At 38.6% G+C, this 23,098-nt stretch overlaps 1 protein-coding gene across 2 annotated transcripts in view; it reads left to right on the forward strand.

Moving 5' to 3' along the window:
• Positions 1 to 23,098, forward strand: part of cpne5b (copine Vb) — a gene marked incomplete at both ends in the record, with an annotated part of 168,184 nt that overhangs the window by 139,853 nt on the left and 5,233 nt on the right. For both annotated transcript variants that reach the window (XM_083892908.1, XM_083892907.1), the window contains 8 exons: positions 211 to 252; positions 1,727 to 1,802; positions 5,890 to 5,943; positions 6,444 to 6,505; positions 13,938 to 13,984; positions 16,918 to 17,099; positions 17,341 to 17,468; positions 19,040 to 19,142. In XM_083892908.1, coding sequence (XP_083749034.1) covers positions 211 to 252; positions 1,727 to 1,802; positions 5,890 to 5,943; positions 6,444 to 6,505; positions 13,938 to 13,984; positions 16,918 to 17,099; positions 17,341 to 17,468; positions 19,040 to 19,142 — 694 coding nt within the window. The remainder of the gene's footprint in view (positions 1 to 210; positions 253 to 1,726; positions 1,803 to 5,889; positions 5,944 to 6,443; positions 6,506 to 13,937; positions 13,985 to 16,917; positions 17,100 to 17,340; positions 17,469 to 19,039; positions 19,143 to 23,098) is intronic.

Here is a 23,098-nt window from a genome sequence, read left to right on the forward strand (position 1 = left end):
TAGATGTTGATGTAGATATCACTGTTGTTATTTCCATTTCTCTGAGGATTCTTCGGGAGGTTTCTTCCAACTGAGAAAACTCCATCTGCTGATGTTTAACTTCACAACATGATCCAGAGCTTCTTCAGGACCAGATAATGAACATGTGGTGATGTGGTTTTCCTGTTGTTTTTATGACCGAAACCTTGTTCTTGCTGTGTTTTCTTCCAGAACAATCAAGGTGGAGGTGTACGACTGGGATCGGGATGGCAGGTTAGTGGCACGACACTACCACTGGTACTCAAGGAGTTTTGAACACACATTTTAACATTTAAACCTGGTATTAGAATGTGTTTTCTGTCCCTTACCTTACATTCATTTACTGCTATTAACCCCAGTGTCCACATCAAAATCGTATTGTAATAATTCATTTTATTTATAAAGCACTCTTTTTTTTCTTCTTTTTTTTTTTTTAAATCTCAAAGTGTTACAAAGACAGGTAAAAGGCACACATAAAACATACATTCAATTTCTATTGCTATCCAATCACGGTCATCCTCTCTTACGTGACCTCCCCTTCTTTTTCCGCAAAGATTTCCACATCCACATCACATCCTGTGTTTTGACATATCAACAACAGCAACAATATTAGCCACTTTTCGAAGCAGGGGAAGGAGAAGCGCAAAAAACGAAAAATGAAAGCAGTTTTGTCACCGCTTTCATGTTAGCTGTGCCCGGAACCTGATGTATGCACTCATGTAGTTGCTGTGGGTGGAGTGGGGACACATCTGAGTCTCCGACCACCTTCCAAAGTGGTTTGACAGATCAGTCCTTAATGCGTCTTGGGTGTATTTACGCCTGTACCTACAAGTGGTCACAGAAAACACATGTTAATGCCAGGTGTAAGGGAGGCCTCAGTTAAATATCATGTCAACTACAATTCACCCAAAATAAAAAAAAATAAAAAAAAGTAAATAGTTAATAGGCTTAAAGTCTTTATCAAGATAAAGTCTTTATCACACGTCTCTCATGCTCAATCACACACTGCCAGCACAGCTCTCAGGAGCAACTTGGTTTTAAGTGTCTTGCCCAGGGACACATTGGCACATAGGCCAGCAGAGCCGGCAATCAAGCTCACATCCTTCCGGCTGCAAGATGACTCGCTCTGCAGCTAAGCCACCGCGTAAGAACTGGCGACATAAATAGTGTAAGAGCTGTAAGAGAGTCATATGTTCCACATTCTGTGTCTGTGGAGAGACACTTTGCATTTCTGCATGCGTGAACATGCCTGCAGTTCAGTTCTTACTAAACAAGCGTCCATGTCGGTCTAGCCGCCTTCTTAGGGGTCGCCACAATGGATCATCTGCCTCTGACCTCATGTCGTCCTTCACAACATCCATGAACGTTTACTCTGGTCTTCCTCTTCCATCTTCAACATCCTCTGTCCAGCATAATCCCTGTCCTTCCTCTTCACGTGACCAAACCATGTCATCTCAGTCTGTAGGTGTGCTTGCGTTTGTCCACATAGACTTCATGCAGGCCACTGACTGAAGACAATGAAGACATTTACATGATTCAGACCACCACAGACACGTGCAGACTCACAAAGGGCCAGTTGCTGCAACTTGTCGAGAAAACTTTTCTCAAATATTCACTCACTAAAACACAGGATTTCTCTGCACTTTTCCTGTTTTGCCCCACATTTCCTGTTTTTTTTTTGCTTATGTGTTTAAGTTTCTTTTCACAGTCACGACTTCATTGGGGATTTTACAACCAGCTACCGAGAGCTAGCTCGAGGGCAGAGCCAGTTCAACGTGTATGAGGTGAGTAAAGTTCTAGCTATTCCGCACTTCACAAATGTTGCTGTTGACTCCGAAGATGCAGATTCCCTGAGCGCCGGGTTCCTTCGATCCCATTTCTGACATGAGTGACATTTAGATCCTCGACATCACTGTTGCACCGTTTCCAGTTTCTGTAGCACATTCCTTCCCGTGGATACCTTATACTCCTGCGGCAACTACATTTATTTCATGTAGTAAACAGCAACAAAGGAAATGACTCTATACATTTGTAATGCAGTTTTTTATGCAGTATTTCCTCTTCCTTATTTCCTTGCCTATGCCTATGAGATTTATTTCACCTCCATAACCACCTGCATGCTGACACGCATATAAATGGAGCTATTAGCGACAGTGTGAAACAAGATAGATAGATAGATAGATAGATAGATAGATAGATAGATAGATAGATAGATAGATAGATAGATAGATAGATAGATAGATAGATAGATAGACACAACTCAATTTATCTGCAACTTAAATCCATCACAACATATTAACACAATCATTTTTAACAATGTTCTTCATGTTCTCCGTGAAACACAACATATTTCTGGCCACGGCCATTTCCATTTCAAATACGGCATTTCAAATATGTTTTATAATATGGCTGTCAAACTATATATTTTTTAGTTAAATGACATGTTTAATATTATTGTTGCAATGTTATTGCACTTAATGTTCTGTTTCATACAGGCTGTGCATGAACTTTGGGCAGATGAACAAACCAGACTGCAGTGTTAACATATGTAAACAGTCTAAACTGATACAGGCAGATTCTGTGCAGCATTATTTCACACTGCCTCTTAGCAGCTTAAGCTTCATTTATTAATTTCCCTTTCCTGACTGAGATTTTAATCTTCAGTATTTTTCCTGCAGTTGTGTTGTATATTTTTGTTGAGCATCAGCTTCAACACACCATGTGTGAACACAATAAATGCAAGACTTAAACACTTTGATCCCCTGGATCGAGAAGACCTGTTACTATCTTACATAAACAGATTCATCCTGATCTGTTAAGATGACGCTGAGATTTAGTTAGTTGAGATAACTTGTTAAATGGGATTGAACCATGTTAAATTTAAATTGCCGCCAAATCCGTAATCTGGATCAGCTCTGGATGAGATTTATCTGATGGTAGAGTGTCTAATCCAGCATACACGTACCAAATAGTTGAAATCCAATGAGTTTTGACAGAGATATGATTTTATACACTTTTCCCCATTATAAGAGATGGTGATTTCTCGAAAATGTGAGCAGATTCTCATCAAACTTGGAAAAAAACCCAACTGATCCATCAAAATCTGTAGACAGGAAGCTCTTATCCTCCTTGTTGGAGGTAAAACAAAAAAAATTATGCATTATGGTCACCCCTTAATTAATGACAATAATTCCAATTCCTATCTTAACCCTCAATCTTAACCCTCAAGCTCAACCCTTAATCATAACTGGCCTCAAAACCAAGTGTTGAGGGTTATTTTGTCACTTAGAAATGGGACACCCCTTAAATGCAGATACGTCTTCAGACTGTGGGGCCAGAATAACGAGAAAGCTGCGTCCAGTCTGTCAACTCCAAAAAAGAAGAAGAAGAACACATTTACGTCACGATTATTTATTACGGTCCGTTTGTCAGTCAAGTTATTAGGTTGTCAGTTAGTTATAAGATGATACTCATACAAATACCACAACCACAGACATATTCAGCTGACAGTTACCACACACCACGACTTATTGAAAAGTAAACCATAGCAAACGATCGCTTTTGGAACAGAATTGGAATTCACCATAACTGTGTTAATGCTGACAGCCCTCATTCCAATAATATCCCAGAGCAGTTCACAACTTAATTGAAAGCAAATTCACTTGTGCATTGTTTTGTTATATTTAACTTGTCGATCAGTAGGTCTTCATCTCTCTAAATGTCACCCATGTGCAGAGGAAATTTGTCTTTAAAATGTAGGGCTTTGTTTTCCTCATATAGCTGAACACTGCTCCACCATAACAATGTTTCAAAAGTTGCCGTAAGGTCGTCAAGTACACCTTGATTTTGGTCGTAACACATACTGTATTATTGAATTATGTTTGGGACTATAATAGTTTTGCAATCGATAGAGTCTAGGCGTATTATCTTCTGTGTATTTCAGGGAAATTTTAAGAAGTCCAATTGATTTTCTGCCTCTTTCTGTACTGTCTTATCTTAATCTCTCTTGTATTTTGTCTCTTAGATTTCAAAATAGCCCAAATCAAATCACATTTACTATAGTTATTATCAATATTCTGATCACCATTTGAAGTTATATAAGTAATAATAAAAAAAATCAACACGTCGACATCCTTATGCTTCTGTAGTTTGGTGGCCTTTAGCTGAGGGACAAATACCATTATACGCCACTCTTGATTCCTCTCTACCTCCCAGTGAGACCAAAAGGCCCTTTAGTTTTTGCATCAGCAGATTGTTCCGTGTGTCAGATAAATTGCCATCTCTCCATGTTAAATTAGGGGCTGTCACTTTCATGCCTCGCAGGCATAAAGAATGGAGGTAATGAGCTGAGACGTCTTTGGTCTCCCCCGATTGACATGTTCGCTCGTGTTCTGAGGCCCCCGATACATTACTGTTCACGTCAGTGTATATTTCTTGTACCTTAAGCCTGTTTCTCCACCATTAATTGTTGACTTTAAATTATTTACAAGGATTTTTACAGACTCATAATACTTTATTAATCCCCAGGGGTGAATTGTGTTGCATTTGCTCCTTCAGAATGAAAGTAACACTCAGTCATAGAAAATGAGTTATGAGAATAGGATAATATAGGATAATATGTAAATTTGACATGAAACGTAAACATGGACACGGAATATGTGCTTATTAAGTAAAAAAAACAATTAAAGTGAACTAAAACAAGAAAACTGTTTAAAATTTAATTTTGCAGTCAAACCCACAGGATTTCTAATTATTCACAGCAGCAGCAGAGAAGGGATTTAATTTATAGAAATGTAATAAAAAAGTTTTGTGTTTTTCATTGAGAAGTTACAGTTGTTGGCAATAAAAATGTGTCAAATGTAATTTATACAGCTAAATACAGGGGTTTTTACATGATGCTACAAAACCTGACTAAATCACAGTCAGATGTGGTGTAGCCCTGAAGATAGAGTAAATGTACAATAAGGTCATTTACTTGATTGAAATTTTAGTCTTTATTTATTTAGTGGGGGCTTTGTATCCTGACAGGTCAAGGGCTTGTGTACCTCTGACCTCTGACCTCTAATTCGGCTAAGTGGACACACTAAATTGTCCCAAGCCACCGGGGGACCATTCTAAATCAAATATACTTTCATTCTGTTTAATTTAAATTGATCCAGTTTCAAAAGTACAACATGACCGTGTGCTTTGATGGTTCATACCCACTTTGTAAAGATGGCGAACTATCGTGACCCAAATCACAATATAATAAATCATGACAATACCAACATTTTGTGCATAAGGTAGCAAATGACTTACAGCCATATCCCTTAGAGCCTAATGTTTTAAAATAATTTTGTAATAAAATAATACGTTCTTTTTTGTAAATTAGTTACAACTTCAGTGTATGTAAGTTATTTATAATAAATACACCTACATCTGAGCTGAAAAGAGGACCCAAAAAAATTATCCTGTGACTCCCTGTGAGTGGATTTGTTGACAGCACAGCCTGGTACAGTTGAATACTTTATAATCGGGCTGCACTCAGTAAATAATTGAACAATCTTCTTCTTCTTAAATGTGAAATATGTTCTTTATAACATTGAAATTGAGGGAAAAATCATTATTGTAGACACACAAAGATGTTTCAAGTAAAAGGAAAGTGATTGATTTGATTTTCTGACAATTTATGGACACAGCAACTAATCAATGTATAGAGAAACCAATTGATGAATCAATCTAAAATGAAAATAATCACCAGCCGTAGCCCTAATTCATTATTACTGTGTCACATATATGCACTTATGTACATATAACAGGTGTTTAAACCAGAGCTTTAAAAATATGATGTAGAAGTTATAGCTTACATGTTTCTCCCATTGTTGATTTTAGGTAATAAATACCAAGAAGAAAATGAAGAAAAAGAAATATGTCAACTCTGGAACTGTGAGTATGACACTGTCTCATTTTCTGCTGCACATTTATTTTCCTCCATTGTAATTCTAATTCAAGTGATTTAGAGCAAAGTGAGAAAATATTTTTATGCTCCTCATCAATTCTCTAATCTCACACCAATTGATTTAATGGTGCAGTCAAACGTAAGAACAAAGGTTGTTATTTACTAGTTTTCAGCAACGTTGAAGATGATGAATGGTGTGTGTATTGAGGGGAACTCTATGGAAAGGCATGAAAGTGAGATATTATGAGATATTATGAGGGATAATGGTGCTGCAGAACATCAACTCTGAGAGATCACAACCACACAACCCATACAGAAGCGTGGGCTTGTGCAAGTAATGATTAAAACTCTTCAAATCTATCTTCTGGCAGTAAATATTAATCAGTCATCCCATCGTAGAGAACATCAAGTGCTTGAACCCTAAAATGTGTATTTATAAGGAAAACATCAGGATTTAATTAAAATCTCGACTTTCCTTTTACTTCAGGTGACCCTGCTCTCGTTCTCAGTGGAGTCAGAGTTTACATTCTTAGATTACATCAAAGGCGGGTGAGTGGAAACGACTGTCTGCATATTCAAAGAGAACATTTATATTTAGAAATGTTGCAGTAGGTTTCATTCGAGGACAATATGTGTTGTTTTATTTATTGTATGCTGTGGTGACTGCTGATAAAAAAATATATATTGTTGGGGGATGGGATGCAATATTGTGAGAAGAGTTATTGCACTTTTGAAATTCTCATTAGTTTTTCTCATTATTTTGTTATCATGACAAAAATACCAAACTAAAGCCATATGTTCTTACATTTGCCCTCCTCATTGGGGTCAATTTGACCCCGTTCAGTGTTTCACAGCTCTAAAAAAATATTTTGATCATTTGTTTACTTCATATTTAATGACTGAAATGAACAGTTATCAATAAAAAACATATTTACTTAGAAATAATAAAAAGTCTTTTAACACTGAAAACATCTATCTTTCCAAATTCAGGTCAATCAGGGTTATATTTTATTTAAAGGGCTATATGGGTCAACAAACACTTAAAATACCTGATACATAAATTCGGATAAATCTTTAAGTTTAAGTTGCTGACGCCAAGGATTAAAGGGTGGTTTCTCCCACTTTTTTCCCACTCGGTCAAATGAAGAATAAACTTCAAATCATTATGATTGCTGCTGTGTTTGCAATTCGACCAAATTTAACCAGGTAATATATATATATATATATATATATATTATTATTTATTAAACTTTTTTTCGACAATTTTATTTATTTATTTCAATCCCAACTTACCTCTGTTGTTGTGAGAATGAGACGTGTATCTCAGAGGTTTTTTTTTTGGAGGGGGGTGAGGTGGCACTGGTGTAAGTGAATTTGAGGAGGGTTAAATTAATGTTGACGTGTTTTATCTCAGGTAATGGGTTAGATTAAAGTTGGCTAAAAGCACAGAGGTGAGTGATAATTTATTTACACCTTATGCTTTATTAACTGTCTGACCAGACAGGATCAATTTTGACCCAGGAGGACAGCAGGTCTGGTTAAGTGCTGATAACATTTATTAATTTATTATAAAAAAAATTAAAAAACAACTCAAAAACAGGGTATACTTTATTATTAATATTTTTGTAATGGGTTGGACTGAAGTAAGCCTAAAGGTGTAACACAGAATTGATTGGCAATTTAAACTATATGCTTTAAAGCAGTGTTTCCCAAACCTGGTCCACAGGGAACACTGTCCTGCTCCAACACACCTGATTCAGGCTGGCTTTACACGACAACGCGTTTAGACGAGCGTCTTTGGGTGGAAATCTGCATGCACACGGTCACGCAAAAGTGTGTGAAATTTGATGTAGTATGCATGCCAGGTGGCTAGGTGGCACTGTGAAGCCTGCCATACAACAACACCAGGAGCGCGTGCATGCGCTGAAACGTCCTTCTACTTCTCTCTAAGTAGGGCTGAGTAGCCCACAGTCGAAAACCAAAACATTAACTCGGTGTAATTGCTGAAATGACTCCTGGATAGGTACCAGAGCAGCTAAGGCAACTTGAATGTCCGATTGATGGATAATAATCCGACATGTTTGTTGTTTGTCTGTACTGCATGGATCTGATGTCAACGCGTACAGGAGGATAAGCCAGCGTGAGCAGCTCAGAGAACACTTTTGCGTTTTCAACCCTTTAGACGGGAACGCGACAGCGGAGCGTTTTGAAGATTTCCACTCTGGAGGGTGGGTTCATTTTTTTGCGTTTTTAAGCCCCAAAAACGCAGTCGCCCTCTAAACGAAAGGCACATCTGATAAAATATTTTGTCGGTTTCACCCGGGAGCGTTGCCGTGTAAAGCCAGCCTCAGATGAACAGCTCATTATGAGGCTTCTGTAGAGCTTGATGACCATTTGAATCAAGTGTATTGGAACAACATCTAAAACATACAGGGCAGTGTTCCCTGAGGACCAGGGTTGGGAAACGTGTATGGCAATAGGAGGACATTATGAAGGTTAAACTTCACAGAAACAGAGTTCCACTGTGATTTTGTTTGATTTATTTATACCATAAGTTCACCGAAGGAACCTCCTGCCAGATATATTTCAAATAAGCTGGCAAGAGCTAAAACGTCTTCAAAGAGAAGATCAGCCCTTCAACCTGAGGTTGTTTTCAGAGCCGGGGGTTCAAATGTGAATATCAAGCATTCCCCAGGTGAAATGTGCTTTCCAGGCAGGATGGGCAGCACTTTGATCTGCACTGTCCCACCACAGCAGGATGACTGTCAGGGGTTTTATGGGCTGTGTCAGGACTGACAAGTGTGACAGATTTTTCTGACAGTTCTTGGCTTCAACTGATCTATGATACAATAACCTGAAGTTCTAGTGGCCCCTTTAAAGAAAAAAAAAGAATCTTTATCATTCTGCCCCACTCACTCCGAGATTACATTTGCTGAGTGACACATCAAAAACCTGGTTATTGCATTTGTGGATTCTGCTCATATGAGGAAAATTGATGAAGGCTTAGAAAGTGTGCCACTCGGAACTGTGTGAGCTTTTTGCTGCATAGACACTTGAAAAACGAAAATGTATTTGCTTTTAAAATACCTTTGGTATAATTTGGTAACACCTTAACAAATTAAGTTAATTTAGACTAAAGTGAGTTGATTTGTCTTCATTCAACTCACTGACTTTAAATGAATTTCATTAATTTTGTTTTGGTTTTTTTCAATGAAAAATGAAAAATGGGAAAATCTTCTGCTCTCTGCTTAATTTGATGACTGATGACATTGATGATTTAAGTTCGATCAGGAAACCACTGAAAAGGACCAATTTGCTCAAAATAATTTTTTACATCAGTCAACAGTGAGGTGAAAGTGAATTTATGTACAGCTGTGGAGTGCAGTCTGAGATGAAAAGAGCTGAACAAAAACAACAAAATGTATTTTCACTGACCTCAGTTCACTGCTCTCATTTTAGGTTTTCAAATCCTCAAATTTGAATGATGTGAATTACGTCATGGTGAAGTGGTTTTGCATAAAGGCCAAGGAAAGGTGAATTAGTGTTACAATATGCCAACCATTTATTTTAGTAAGAGAAAACGCAACAAAAAAAAAAGCAGATTAGCGCTTGTCATGGTTGAACTAGGAAGGAGCTGCACAGAAGTGAGGGTAAATCACTTTTGTTATACCCAATTCTCTCTGGTAAACAAAAAAACCTGGGTTATATGAAGGTATGAAGGTTTCTCGTGGGATTCGGCTTCTATCAGCATTGCACTTACGTAAGACCTGCGTAAACCAGACTGGGCTGCCTCAGGCCACATTGGGGACCCTCAGCAAAATTGTTCCACATTTGCTCATTAAATAAGGGCACTTTCACACCACAGCTGTTTGGTCCGCTTTAAACGGACCAGAGTTAATTTCCTCGGCTAGTCCACTTCGTTTGGGCTGGTGTGAAAGCTAATTTGAACTCTGGTGCAGACCAAACAAGCAAACTGTGGTCCGCCTGACAACATGGGTCTAGCTTGAAAGTGAACCCTGATGTGGTTCCAAAACCAAACTGTGAAAAACCAATTAACTTTGTTTCGGTCAACACCGTCTCAAACCAGCAGCTGTAACTGTGTGACGTTGGCGAGGCAGTTTGGTCCACTGTACAAGAGAACCAAAGCATTCCGCATTCCCTGTCCAATCGAATCGAGTCCCCCCGACTATCCTGGTGTGAAAGTGCCCTAAGGTCCTATGAAGGGCACTGCTGGAATTTCTTCATTCTTCTTCGTGTTGTAAATTCCTGCACTGGAATTTTCAGTGCAGCACTTTTAGTCACATCCATCCTATGGCTATTAGCATAGCTGTTAGCCATGAATGTTTGTAACAAACAACTTGAGTCAGTTCGTAATATTCCTCATTCATCATTGGGATGAGGTTTAAGATAGATTGATTGACAATCAGAATTAAAAGCCATAACTTAGTAACTACTGTGACATTATCACAGAGATCCATGGTGTTGCTGTTTATTTCCAAAAAAAGAGAGATGTGAAAAACAGAAACACTGCAGGGGCAGACCAACCACCGATAAAGGAAATGGTGTTCATTGACTGTTTCTTGGTGTTAATAGGCTTTTTTCATTGCAGTTCACCTGGGATTTGTGAACCCAGGTGAACCTACAACTGTGAACAAGTGTCAAACAGAGTTCACCAAAGCAACTAGAGTCGGATGATGTGCCTGAACTTTTCTTCAAATAGCTCAGGACAAACGTTCAAATACACACACACACACACACACACACACACACATTCTTGTGCGTAGGCCCCTTACCCTAATCTTAACCGTCTCAACTAATGGCTTGACCACAACCTTTAACCTAATCCCAAATCAAATTCCAACCCCAACCCCAAACCAAGTATTAACCCTGAAAAAGTCACTCTTTATCTTTAAAGTTGTGAGGACCAGCCAACATGTGCCTGTAATAACCATCACAACTAAGTGGTAACCTAAACCTAATTCTAACCCTAACGCTAAAAGTCCTAATCTTAAAAGTTATGGTACCCAGACAAAATGTTCCCACAAAGATAGGTTTGTATGTTTTCTTTGGACCTCACAAACATATAAATACAAGTGCACACTCACTCACTCACACACACACACACACACACACACATAATAAGGAATCACACCGAAAACCTAAATTACAAATGTGAAAAAAAAAAAAGGTGTTACATTTAATTTCCTAGCACATACTTTCAAACCACAGTCTCATACAGAGACAGTGATACTAAGTAGTTATGAATTAATAAGTCTAGTCTAATTAATGCTAAGGTTAGCAGGGTCAGACTGTGGGCACGTTCTCGCTCCACACCTCACACCGAAAGGTCACTGTGAATTCAATAATTTTATTATCATCCTTTAGCCTCTCTCTCTCTCTGTTTCTAATGAGAGGCTGTCGTTAAGTCCCCTAAAGGCTTCATCTCATGTGTCATAAATTAGTAAGAAGACAGGAGTGCTTCATCAGCAGGGAAAATTGGATTATGATTTGCTCTTAAGTGCTCCATCAGTATAATTGCTTATTACCAAGCCCAGGCTCTTCTGCAGCTCCTGCTTCACACCGACATGGAGGTGAAAAGCCATATCAGCTGCTCATGGTAATGACTCCGTTCTGTCTGAATGCAGATGAAGACAATGACGATCACATATTAAATATTAAACTGTTTATAACGATAGCATCATATAGTGGAGTGCAAAAGTCTTAGTCCACCATGACTTTCTTGTTGTTGTTGCTAATGTGAACATATGATTTTATGTCTGTCATCTTCTGTGATCTTTGGTATTTGAGTGGAGTGAAAGTTGGTCTCTCATTGCAACTGGACATATCAACAAGCTTTCAACGAAGTAAACTCATAAAACTGGCGGAATATACCTTTTTTTTTTTACTGCAGCCATTTTCAACATGACACGGCAGTACAGACAAGTGTTTTACTAGTGGCATTAAAAGGTTCCACATTAGGATTAAAAGAGCCAGAGTCTTTCCATACACAAAATAACATTTTACATTTCAAAGTCACAGCCCTATTATAACTTAGATAAAAGAGAGAGAAAGTACGACTAAAATGGACCATACAATTTGATAGTGCAGGCATAAAACAATAATTTACTCTAAACTAAAATGATTAAAAGAAAGTAAAGTGCAGCAGATTAAACTTTAAAAAGCTCAGTCATAAGCATATGAGAAAATAAGTGTTTTTTTAAGTTGAATCTAAAATTGTCCATCTTTGATGCGGATTTCAGTTCCACTGGTAGTTTGTTCCACTTTCATGCAGCATAACAACTAAATAATGCTGCTTCACCATAGTTGGTTTGAACTCTGGGCTCGACTATCTGACCTAAGTCATATAAGAGGTGTATATTCTTTTGATATGTCATTAATGTATTCTGGACCTAAACCGTTTAGTGATTTGTAGATTAGCAGCAGAACTTTAAAGCCTATTCTATATGTGAATGGATGCCAGTGTAAAGACTTTAAAACTGGAATAATGTGATCTGATCTTTTTGTTCTGGTTAAAATTCGAGCCGCAGCGTTCTGAAGAAGTTGTTTAATGCTCCTTGTGGGGAGTCCAAAGATGAAAGCATGGATGAGCTTCTCCTGGTCTGTTTGGGGCATTGAACCTTTGACTCTGGATATATATTTAAGCTGATCTACCATGTGATAGCTTCTGCAAAAATTAATGGTTTCAAGCTGTCGGAGTTCAGCCGTAGTGGACATTATTCAGTCGTAATACTGCAGTATTGCGAGATCTTATAGTTTTTAATAAATTTTCCCTCATCCTACTTCAGAGAACACATAACAGTAAAATAATGTAAAATAAACGAGCTACCCAAGCTCAGAAGTTTTGATTTTGTTCTTCACAACATGGATTCCCATTGCTCTGACTTCTATGCTCGCTTTGAGCACGTTTTTATGGCAGTGATAAAAACTGTGTGGTGATATTGGAATAATGCTCTCCCGACTGTTTTGGTATCCTGGGGAACAACAGCTACCCACCATGTTCACTTTTTATGAATATGGCCAGCCTGCCGGCTTCCTGCCAAGCTGGTGTTGTTTTGATTGGGACTATAGCTTGATGTCAGCCACTGGAGCTCTATTGTTCAAGTGTAAGGGAATCATTTTATGTTTTATCAAATGGTTGACTTTTGTAGTCAGCACTCTTAAAGGGGACATATTATGCAAAATTAACTTTTTAATCATAGTTATACTTATATTTGGGACTGGAGACCCTATCAGTAGGCAAAGTGTGAAAAAAGATGACTCATTCATGACGTCATTTTTTTGTGGTACACCTACAAGAGATAAAACATGCGACGTTGACTTCTGCACTCACTGGGACATCACAATGAGACATTCCTGGAAGTGTTGTCTCGCAGAGCTCCGCTTTGAGGGCAATAGTATCCAGGAGAGTGGAAGTCGGCAAAGTGTTCTATTCTTGGCTCCACAGTGCAGCACAGAGTCCTACACAAACCTCCAGCCTCAGAGGATTTACGTGTCCAGTGGATACGTTTTCGTTTCACAAATGATGGCTTTTCCAAATGCTAACTGCTGTTAGCTGCCGGAGCCTCAGTGACGCTGACGTAGTTTCCCGTGTCTCATTTGCATTTAAAGAGACAGGCACTCAAAATAGAATGTTCTGAACAGGGCTGTTTTGGCAGAGTGATTGAACTGCTATGGTGCTTTATCCTTGACCAAAGGATAAAGCGCTAAAGCATGTCCAAAGCATGTCACATACATGTTCATTAGGACACCAGGGAACTAGGTTAACTTGGAGAATTATGGTATAATATGTCTCCTTTATGTATGTATATGACATGGTATTGGATTTCAGCAATTGTGTCTGTGTCTCTGTGTTTTCCACAGTGTGTGAAAGAACACTGCACTTTAATGAGGCTTGGCATGTTGTTAGTTGTTATATGTCATTAAATGTTATCCACGTCCTCTCCCTCCACCTCTCCTCTAGGACACAGATCAATTTCACGGTGGCCATCGATTTCACAGCATCTAATGGTAAGGGATACTAACACCAAGCTCTCTGAGTGTGTGTGTGTGTGTGTGTGTGTGTGTGTGTGTGTGTGTGTGTGTGTGTGTGTGTGTGTGTGTGCGTGTGTGCGTGCGTGCGTGCGTGCGTGTGTGTGTGCGTAAGGTTGTTTGATTGTGGCATGTCGGATTTCACACAATAAAGTGAAATAAAGTTTATAGGATTTAGTGTGCAAGAATTATTAAAATTAGGCATGTGCATACATTTAGGCACCATTGTCATTTTATTGATTTCAATACCTTTAGCACTAATTATAGGAACTCAAAATTGGTTTGGTAACCTCAGTGACCCTTGACCTTCATACACAGGTGATTCCCATCATGAGAAAGGGTATTTAAGGAGGCCAATTGTAAGTGTTTCTCCTCTTTGCATCTTCTCTGAAGAGTGGCAACATGGGAGCCTCAAAACAACTCTCAAATGATCTGAAAACAATGATTGTTCAACATCATGGTTTAGGGAAAGGATACAGAAAGCTATCTCAGAGATTTAAGCTCTCAATTTCATCTGTGAGGAACATTATGAGGAATTGGAAAACCACAGGCACAGTTCTAGTCAAGGCCTGAAGTGGCAGACCAAGAAAAATCTCAGATAAGCAGAGGGTAAGGATGGTGAGAACAGTCACAGTCAACCCACAGACCAGCTCCAAAGACCTACAACATCATCTCGCTGCAGATGGTTTCACTGTGCATCGTTCAACTATTCAGCGCACTTTACACAAGGAGATGCTGTATGGAAGAGTAATGCAGAAAAAGCCTTTTATCTGCACACGCCACAAACAGTCGCTTATGGTATGCTAAAGCACATTCGGAATAAGGTGCTGTGGACTGATGAAACTAAAATAGAGTTATTTGGGCAAAATAAGGCGCATAGCGGAAAAAGAACACAGCATTCCAAGAAAAACACTTGCTACCTACAGTAAAATTTGGTTGTGGTTCCATCATGCTGTGGGGCTGTGAGGCCAGTGGAGGGACTGGGAATCTTGTTAAAGTTGAGGGTTGCATGGATTCCACTCAATATCAGCAGATTCTGGAGAACAATGTCCAGGAATCAGTGACAAAGTGACCCTAAACACTGCTCAAAATCTACTAAGGCATTCATGCAGAGGAACAAATACAACATTCTGGAATGGTCATCTCAGTCCCCAGACCTGAATATTATTGAACATTTGTGGTGTGATTTAAAGCGGCCTAAACTTATGCACATGCCTAATTTTGTTTAAATAATTCTTGCACACTTTCTGCAAATCATATAAACTTTATTTCACTTCTCAAATATCACTGTGTTTGTCTCCTATATGATATATTTAACTGAAATTTATTATCCAAACAACCAATGATTTATAAAGGAAAATCATGAAAGTTTACAGGGGTGCCCAAACCTTTGCATACCATTGTATATAAGCAGGATCACAACACACTTTTGTTTATCAAATCACAACTGTTGTTATTACAATGTGCACTTTTTATAGGGATATGTATCATTCATAAATGCAGAGTATGTCATTTCTGCCACTAGGGGTCTCTATCTTAATCAAAACTACAACGAAAGACCTTGTTTGATAACATCGGGGAGCAGTGTGTGGAATCATGAGCTTTGGTTCACATCCTGATGTGTCCTGGCATTTCACTCTGAGTGCAGTGTTTAAAAGTATATATTGTATAGGGATTTTTCAAAGGCAGCTCAAAGCATGAAAAAGGTTTCCAAAATTACAAAAAGTATCTATTATAGTAAATAAAAAATGTGGATTTCCATGGATTCCATGTTGTAAAAACTGTGCATAACCTGAAGTAGGTGCATCACTGAAAAAGGCAAGGCAAGTTTATTTGTATAGCGCCATTCTTACACAAGGCAATTCATAGTGCTTTACAGGCAGGAAATACATTTGAAATTAAAACACAATCAATTACAAAATCAATTATAGAAATTAAAACCATTTAAAACATCTCAAAATGAAGCAGAAATTGTAATTTAAAATCATTTGAAATTTAAACACATCAACAATCAACAATTTAAAACATTAAACAACTTAAAATCGCGCAAAAAATAATGCAATTTAAAATCATTATTTTAAAATTATTAAAATCATTAAAAAGGAAAGTGAAAGTGGTTAAAATTGGTAATATTAGAAAGCTGCTGTAAACAATAATGTTTTTAACCCTGATTTAAACAAGCTGACAAAGGTATATAATACAGTAGGATTGCATATTTTTTACTTGATATATACATGTTATCCCATGCTACTATTGAATTTTTAAGTTTAGTATCAGTTTTTCATTGTACTTTATACTGTGCTGCTGTACCACATATTTCCCCTCCATAGGGCTAATGAGGATATATCTTAATCCTGTCTAATCTGATTTTACTTCATTTTACACCGTGTGAGTACACAGACTGATCAGGAAAACAGCACAGATTCAAATAGCAAGTAATTAAATACGTGCCACCTGTATCTGTTTAGTGCAATGACAGCTTGTAAAAAAATGTTTGATTTGGCTGCCAACACCCACATGAACCACATTGGAATTAATAAATGATTTTCACTTTTGTTTTCTGAAATGTAGATGTTTAATAAAAAAAAAAAAAGTCATCGTATAAGGTAAATTTGAAGGTCTTTTTAGATGCTCACTTAATTCATCATTCAGAGGTGTTCACTGCCAACACTAACGCTCCTCCTCCGCGCTGATGGATTGACCTTATGGTTCAAACCTGCTGCTAGAACATTCATTATTAATCATCTCTGAACATGACAGCTCCACCTGACAGAAATCCTGTTAATTGTAATCACTTACTGCAGTGAAATAACAATAGCCTATGCAAATTGTCATGTCATTGCAGAAAGTGTGTCTTTTCTCTTATACCTTCTATGCCACAGTGACCTCATGATTGATTGATGGGTCAACAGGTAACCCCTCTCAGTCCACTTCCCTGCACTACATGAACCCGTACCAGCTGAACGCCTACGCCATGGCACTGAAGGCAGTCGGGGAGATTATTCAGGACTACGACAGTGACAAGATGTTCCCTGCTCTGGGTTTTGGCGCCAAACTGCCCCCTGATGGACGCGTGTCACATGAGTTTCCCCTGGTGAAGTCAACTAATTTCTCATTTCACCTCGGATTAATCTGTTCCATGGCAATGTATCAAGGCTGTTTCATGCCTTTTACCCCCAACATCCAAAAACCACAACACTTGATTATTTCTAATTTGCATAATTTGTGGATGAAAATTAAGCCAGTTTGCGTTTAATTAAGATCTTTCTGCTTCTTGTTTTACCCTAAGTATTTACCCTAACCATGTAATTGATTATGTTTTTTTTATTCTCCAGAATGGGAACATAGAAAATCCGTACTGCAATGGTATTGAAGGCATCTTAGAGGCGTATCACCAGAGTTTAAAGACAGTGCAGCTGTACGGGCCGACTAACTTCGCTCCGGTGGTGAACCATGTTGCCAGGTGAGAGAAAGTGGCAAAGTAATATAACTTCACGTAACTATAACACTGTTTTAATTACTATGTTTAAATTAAAGCTGCAGCCTGTAACCTTTGTTGAATTATTTTCTTATGCTATTATTATGCCTCTAATTGGAAAACAAGCTCTGTCAGGCAATACTATCAGACATGTCTGAGGGAGCGTTGTTTGTATACAGCACCAGCGCAGAGGTAGGCGGGGACAAGAAGTGATTATCTTATTGAATATTTTGGCCAATCTGAAGAGAATTCTTTTTTTTTTAATCTTCAAAGTACGCAGATGATTTTCCTCCAAGTTTGTGTGATTGTTACTTCAAAAAACACTTCTTTCCACACTCTTTTCAAAGTCCTGATGCTAAGGATAAATATTTCCACTGTCCACTTATTTTCCCTAAGTGAATTATGTTGATTGTTTTTTTGTAAGTTGTTGTTCTTTCTTTATGATTTGACAGTGTTTCTGTTCAGAGAGAATAATGTACTGTCTGACGCCATAAACTGAACCGTTTCCCATACAAACATCAACAGTCGTGGAATAATCAGTTTTCATGCAGTCGTCGTCTTTGCATAAATGTTAATATCATCGCAGATGTTCTCCAAGATTCAAGTTATCAAAGACAAAATGTCACATGAGGGATTGTTTAGCTATCTGTCCTTCCAGACACAGATAAGAATGCCTGAATATGGATTTAAATATGCTGACAGCTATCAAAAAGTGGCATGTCGGCCTATAGCCAAAAACAAATACTTACATATCACTCAGAGTTAAAGCGGACCTAGACCGGAAGTTCCAATTAACGCCATTTTTTAGTGTGTATCTGCATCATTACCTTGTTTATGAAGCCCTGAAGGTTCTAAACAAACAGTTTAGCCATTGCTGAAAACGCTGTGTTTTATTATAATCTCGGGCTCAGCGAGATCCCGCTCCGAACCCGGTCCGGTTACGTAAAAACACCGGTTCTCCGGAACAGCAGATCCTTCTGCTCCGAGCTGTGCAGACATGGACATGGTTTGAGTTTTGATGTTTCAAGCCTCTGACACGACACACCCACCGCACGCTGCTTCCCTCACCGTCTCATTTGTCGAGCCGTGGCCAAACAATCCTCCATCTGATTACGCCGACGCTCGGTCTCTAATTAAAAATGTCATTCTGATAAATAAAATGGGAGTCGCGCCTTTGAAGCTGTGGCAGGGAGCCACTGCTGAATGAATCCACAATCAGCATCAGTGTTTTACATTTAAATAGGTCAAGTGAAGCAGGGAGGAGATTTCAACAAAGGTGTGAATCAAATCCGATTTTGTTTTAAACTGGATTGTTTGGCCTCATGAATCAGTGGCTGCTCACGAGGCTTGTAGTGAAGACAACGTTTATTTAATTTGCATGTGTGTGTGGGGGGAGTGTACCACATACTTACTTTGTTCAGATTTGTTTTTGTATTAAAGAGATTAAACAGAATGTTTGTGTGTGTGTGTGTGTGTGTGTGTGTGTGTGTGTGTGTGTGTGTGTGTGTGTGTGTGTGTGTGTGTGTGTGTGTGTGTGTGTGTAAACGTGTGTGTAGGTACGCAGCAGCAGTGCAGGACGGCTCTCAGTACTTTGTGCTCCTCATCATCACAGACGGCGTCATCTCCGACATGGCCCAGACCAAAGAGGCTATCGTAAATGTAAGAATGGGAAAGGGAAAAACACTCTGTGCTTTCCTACAAAGGAAAATATGCCAAATAAGAAAGAGAAATACCTTTGAAGAGAATGGTGCTGTGGAATTTATTCTGTACACTGAAGCAAACGTTGTGAAAGTCTCTCCAACCTTATGCTGATGACGAAAGTTTCTGTTCCAAAACTCATGAAACAGCATATAATCACATAATCAATTTACCCTTCAGTTCTTATACAAATTATACAGGAACTACACAAAAGTAAACATAACACCAATAATTGGTGTTTACATTATGTGAAGTTAATTTTTTTCTTTTATGTTTCGCGTGTCCATGTTGAAATTTCTCAAGATCAATTCATAAACCTCATAAATTCTAAAATAAATGTGCCTGAAAGTTACAGCAAAGTTCCTCAAGGCACGAGGGATGTTTGTTTTCTTATTGTGAATCGATCTCTACTTTCTCAAAAGGGCAAAGATGTGTTTGTATCTCACTTGAAAAAGGCCATGAACATAGTTTTTAAATGGATTTTGTATTTTAAATATTGTGCTTTATTCCTCTGAGCTTTGCCCAAAACTCTTTTCCCTTCACAGCTTTGAATAACAGAAGGTGTGTCTGTTTTCTTTTCTCTTGGACTTTTCTACCGTCCTCTTCAGCCAACTGCCGCTGGCACAGAATTCCCAGCAGACTGGATTTAAAGGGAATTTGCGACTGTTAATCAAAACATTAGAACAGCCACACCTTCCTTTTAAGATCTTGCCTGCTGCTCTGTCTCACTGTCTCTACCCTGACTGATGCTCATCTCTTCAACTGCTTCTCCTTGCTACTCTCTACAGATCCTGGGTGAGGGAGGACACAGTGTTGAGGTTATATAAGCCTTTCCTCATACCTATTCATGCCTGAGGGTATATTCAACAAAGAGCAGGAGATGGAGCGAGAGGAAACCTGAATGTGCAAGAGTGTGTGAACTTCTGTAGGTTTTCATTTGCACATGCAGAATCTTTGTAGGTCCTCCAGCTCTTATGTAGCCGGAATTTCTGACCAGAGAATTACATTAAACAGTAATTCACTAATAATGATAATAATAATACACTTTTATACAGCATTGTTCTACTTTATATATATATATATATATATATATATATATATATATATATATATATATATATAACTATAGCATCTAACTTTTACATACACACAAAAGTCCATTACCCATCACCACGACTCGTTTTTCTCAGCTCTGTGTTTAGAATTTTAATTAACCTTTATTTTACCAGGAAGTCCCTTGATATTAAATCTCTTTTTCGATCATATGTCACCCAGCAAAATTCCTGTGCTGCACAGAGGACGTGATTCATGATTTATGTCAAGACAGATATAGGCAACAGCATCAATGAGCTAGTAAAGTGGGACAACTGCAAATAGATTGGAGTAAGACTGAAAACATCAAGAACTGTCCACAGAAAAGTCCATGCAGTTTCTTGCCCCCACCCATCCCTGCGCTGCCACTGTATACACACAAACGCAGTTTACGCAGAATACAAATATTATCAGATGGAGGCAGAATAACGACAACAAGAAGTTTTAACAATGTTACGAAAATGATCGTCCTCAACAAGAAGTAGTAAAACAAAAATGGTGTAAACCAAGCAAATGTGACTAAAATGACACCTGAAAGGATGACTTTGAATAAAAACACATACAAAGAATCCAAAATCTTTCTTTTAAAAAACACAAGATTTTAAAAATGCACTTCAAAAGAACCTAATGATGCTATGTGTGACTGAGATCAATAGGCAGACTTCTCTAATAGCTTAGACTCGATCTCCTTTCGTCACCCTGTGATTTGGGAGTGAGCAGCAGGGATCCATCGGCTGATCTCAGCAGTCGAGCAGACACATACCAGCTTAATGATCCTGAAACGTATGTTGGGGCCAGGCCAATTAAAGCTTTAAAAGTAAGTAAATACATGTTCTACATCAATGCAAAAGCCCACAGGAAGCCAGTGAGGGGAGGCCAGGGCTGGTGTGAGGCGCACACACTCTTTTTTTCCCTGCTAATTATCCTATAGCAGCAGCGGCAGTGGCTGGAGAAGATCGAGGCAGCATCGACTGATACTGAAGTGTACATTATAGTGCTTTTATGGTTTTGACCCAAAGCTCCACAATGAATTTAGCAGTTCACTCTGTGTATCTGTGGTTTGTGATGAGCATGAGCACATGCTGCTCTCCCCACAAACCCGATATCAGGCTCTAACCCCCCAATCCTCTGCAGTAACACAGGCGTATGTAGCAGAGTAAATGGGGGATTATCAATCACAACATAATCTTGTATACTACAGAAATATAACTATCAATCTCAGCATCCCCCCTCTGCTCACAGCCTGGGTCCCTCTACTGCCTTTCCCTCTCTGTGAAGATATGAGACTCCCTCACTCACTGATACAATGACTATTGCTGTCTCTCTCCCTCTCTTCACCCCCCTCTAAGGTCTCAATCTCTTCATCTCCATCTGCTGCTCCATCTCCATATTCATTTTATCACAAAGTCCTTTCCTGCCTTTGATTTTTTTTTTTCTCTCTCTTTCTTTCCTCTTCTACTTGTCTTTCGGGGCTTTTACGTCCTCTCTTTGTGAGAAGTAATATGTTTATTGAAGTTCAGATTTTCACAGGGATTGATGATGATGATGATGATGTGAGGATGAGATGTCATCGTTAATATGCAGTGCAGCTGTGAAAGTTGGCCATTTCATTTTCATTAGCATTGAAGGTTTGAGAGCTATAATTGTGTGTCATCTGCACAGAAATGGTAATTAGTGTTTCATTCTTTATGATGTGACAAAGCTGGTAAACAGAGAAGAGTTAGTTCCATGCAAAGGAGCAGTGAATTTACTCCAAGTTCTTCTCCGATGGCTGAGCTTCTCACCCTATCTCCAAGGGAGACCCCAGCCAGAAAACAAAAAAAAATTTGTACCCTCGATCTTGTTCTTTCAGTCATGATCCATCACTCAGATTTGTCATGATTAAGCTATGTTTAATATCATCCAGTTAATAATATCTTTAATGCAGCTGTGGAAGTTGCCTAATTGATTTGTTTCATTAGCAGTGAAGGTTTGAGAGGTACAATTGTGTCATCTGCAAGCAATATAGTGTTTTTATGGTATGGTATATTTGGAAGCATGAAAGTGTTCTAGAAGAGAACCCTGTGGAACTCCATATTTTAAAGCTAATGCATCTAAAACCAATCCTGAAATGCCCAATCCAAATTTTATTGACTGATGAGTAAAAAAAATACAAATCAGAGATTGACTCAGCTGAGGAGTCAATCTCTGATTTGTCTCACACTGAAATTAGTTAATGAATGTTCAGGAATGTGGGCACACACGTCTCCAAATCCCTTTAGAATGTGTTTTTTGTGATTGTATATGAGGACTCATTCAGGACGGATTGAGAGCATTAAGACCATCCGTGACGGGATCACTCAGGATGAATGTTAATATCAGGTTTGAATGCGGTCTCAGTTTGGATTGATGCTTTTTTCAGCATTGGCAGCATTAGCTAGACTCAAAGCATGTTTACGGAAACCATGACTAACTTTTAAACAGCTGGGACCTCGTAGCAGAAACACACATAGCTCTTTCACACCGGCAGGACTCTTTTCCAGTTTGACATCATCAGTGGGTGTGTCATATTCAGGGTTGTTAAGATGAGCAGGAATTAGAGGAAGTATGGAGGGAAAAGTGCAGCCGCTGTGTTTACTTCTGCCTGAGTAATATGGAGTAACATCCTCCCAAACTAGTGTGATCGTGGGCTTGTTCACCAGAAAGCACCATGGATCTGGCTCCAGGACAGAGCCAAAATGGTGTCTGTCTGAAAGCACTAACAGAGAAGGGAGACTAAAGAGCAGTTCTGTAGAAGTCTTTTTAACAGTTGCACAGCAATGGCACCAAATCCATAGCTCCCCATT

The sequence above is a fragment of the Microchirus variegatus genome (genome assembly GCF_963457635.1).
Source record: "Microchirus variegatus genome assembly, chromosome: 7".
Classification (NCBI taxonomy): Eukaryota; Metazoa; Chordata; class Actinopteri; order Pleuronectiformes; family Soleidae; genus Microchirus; species Microchirus variegatus.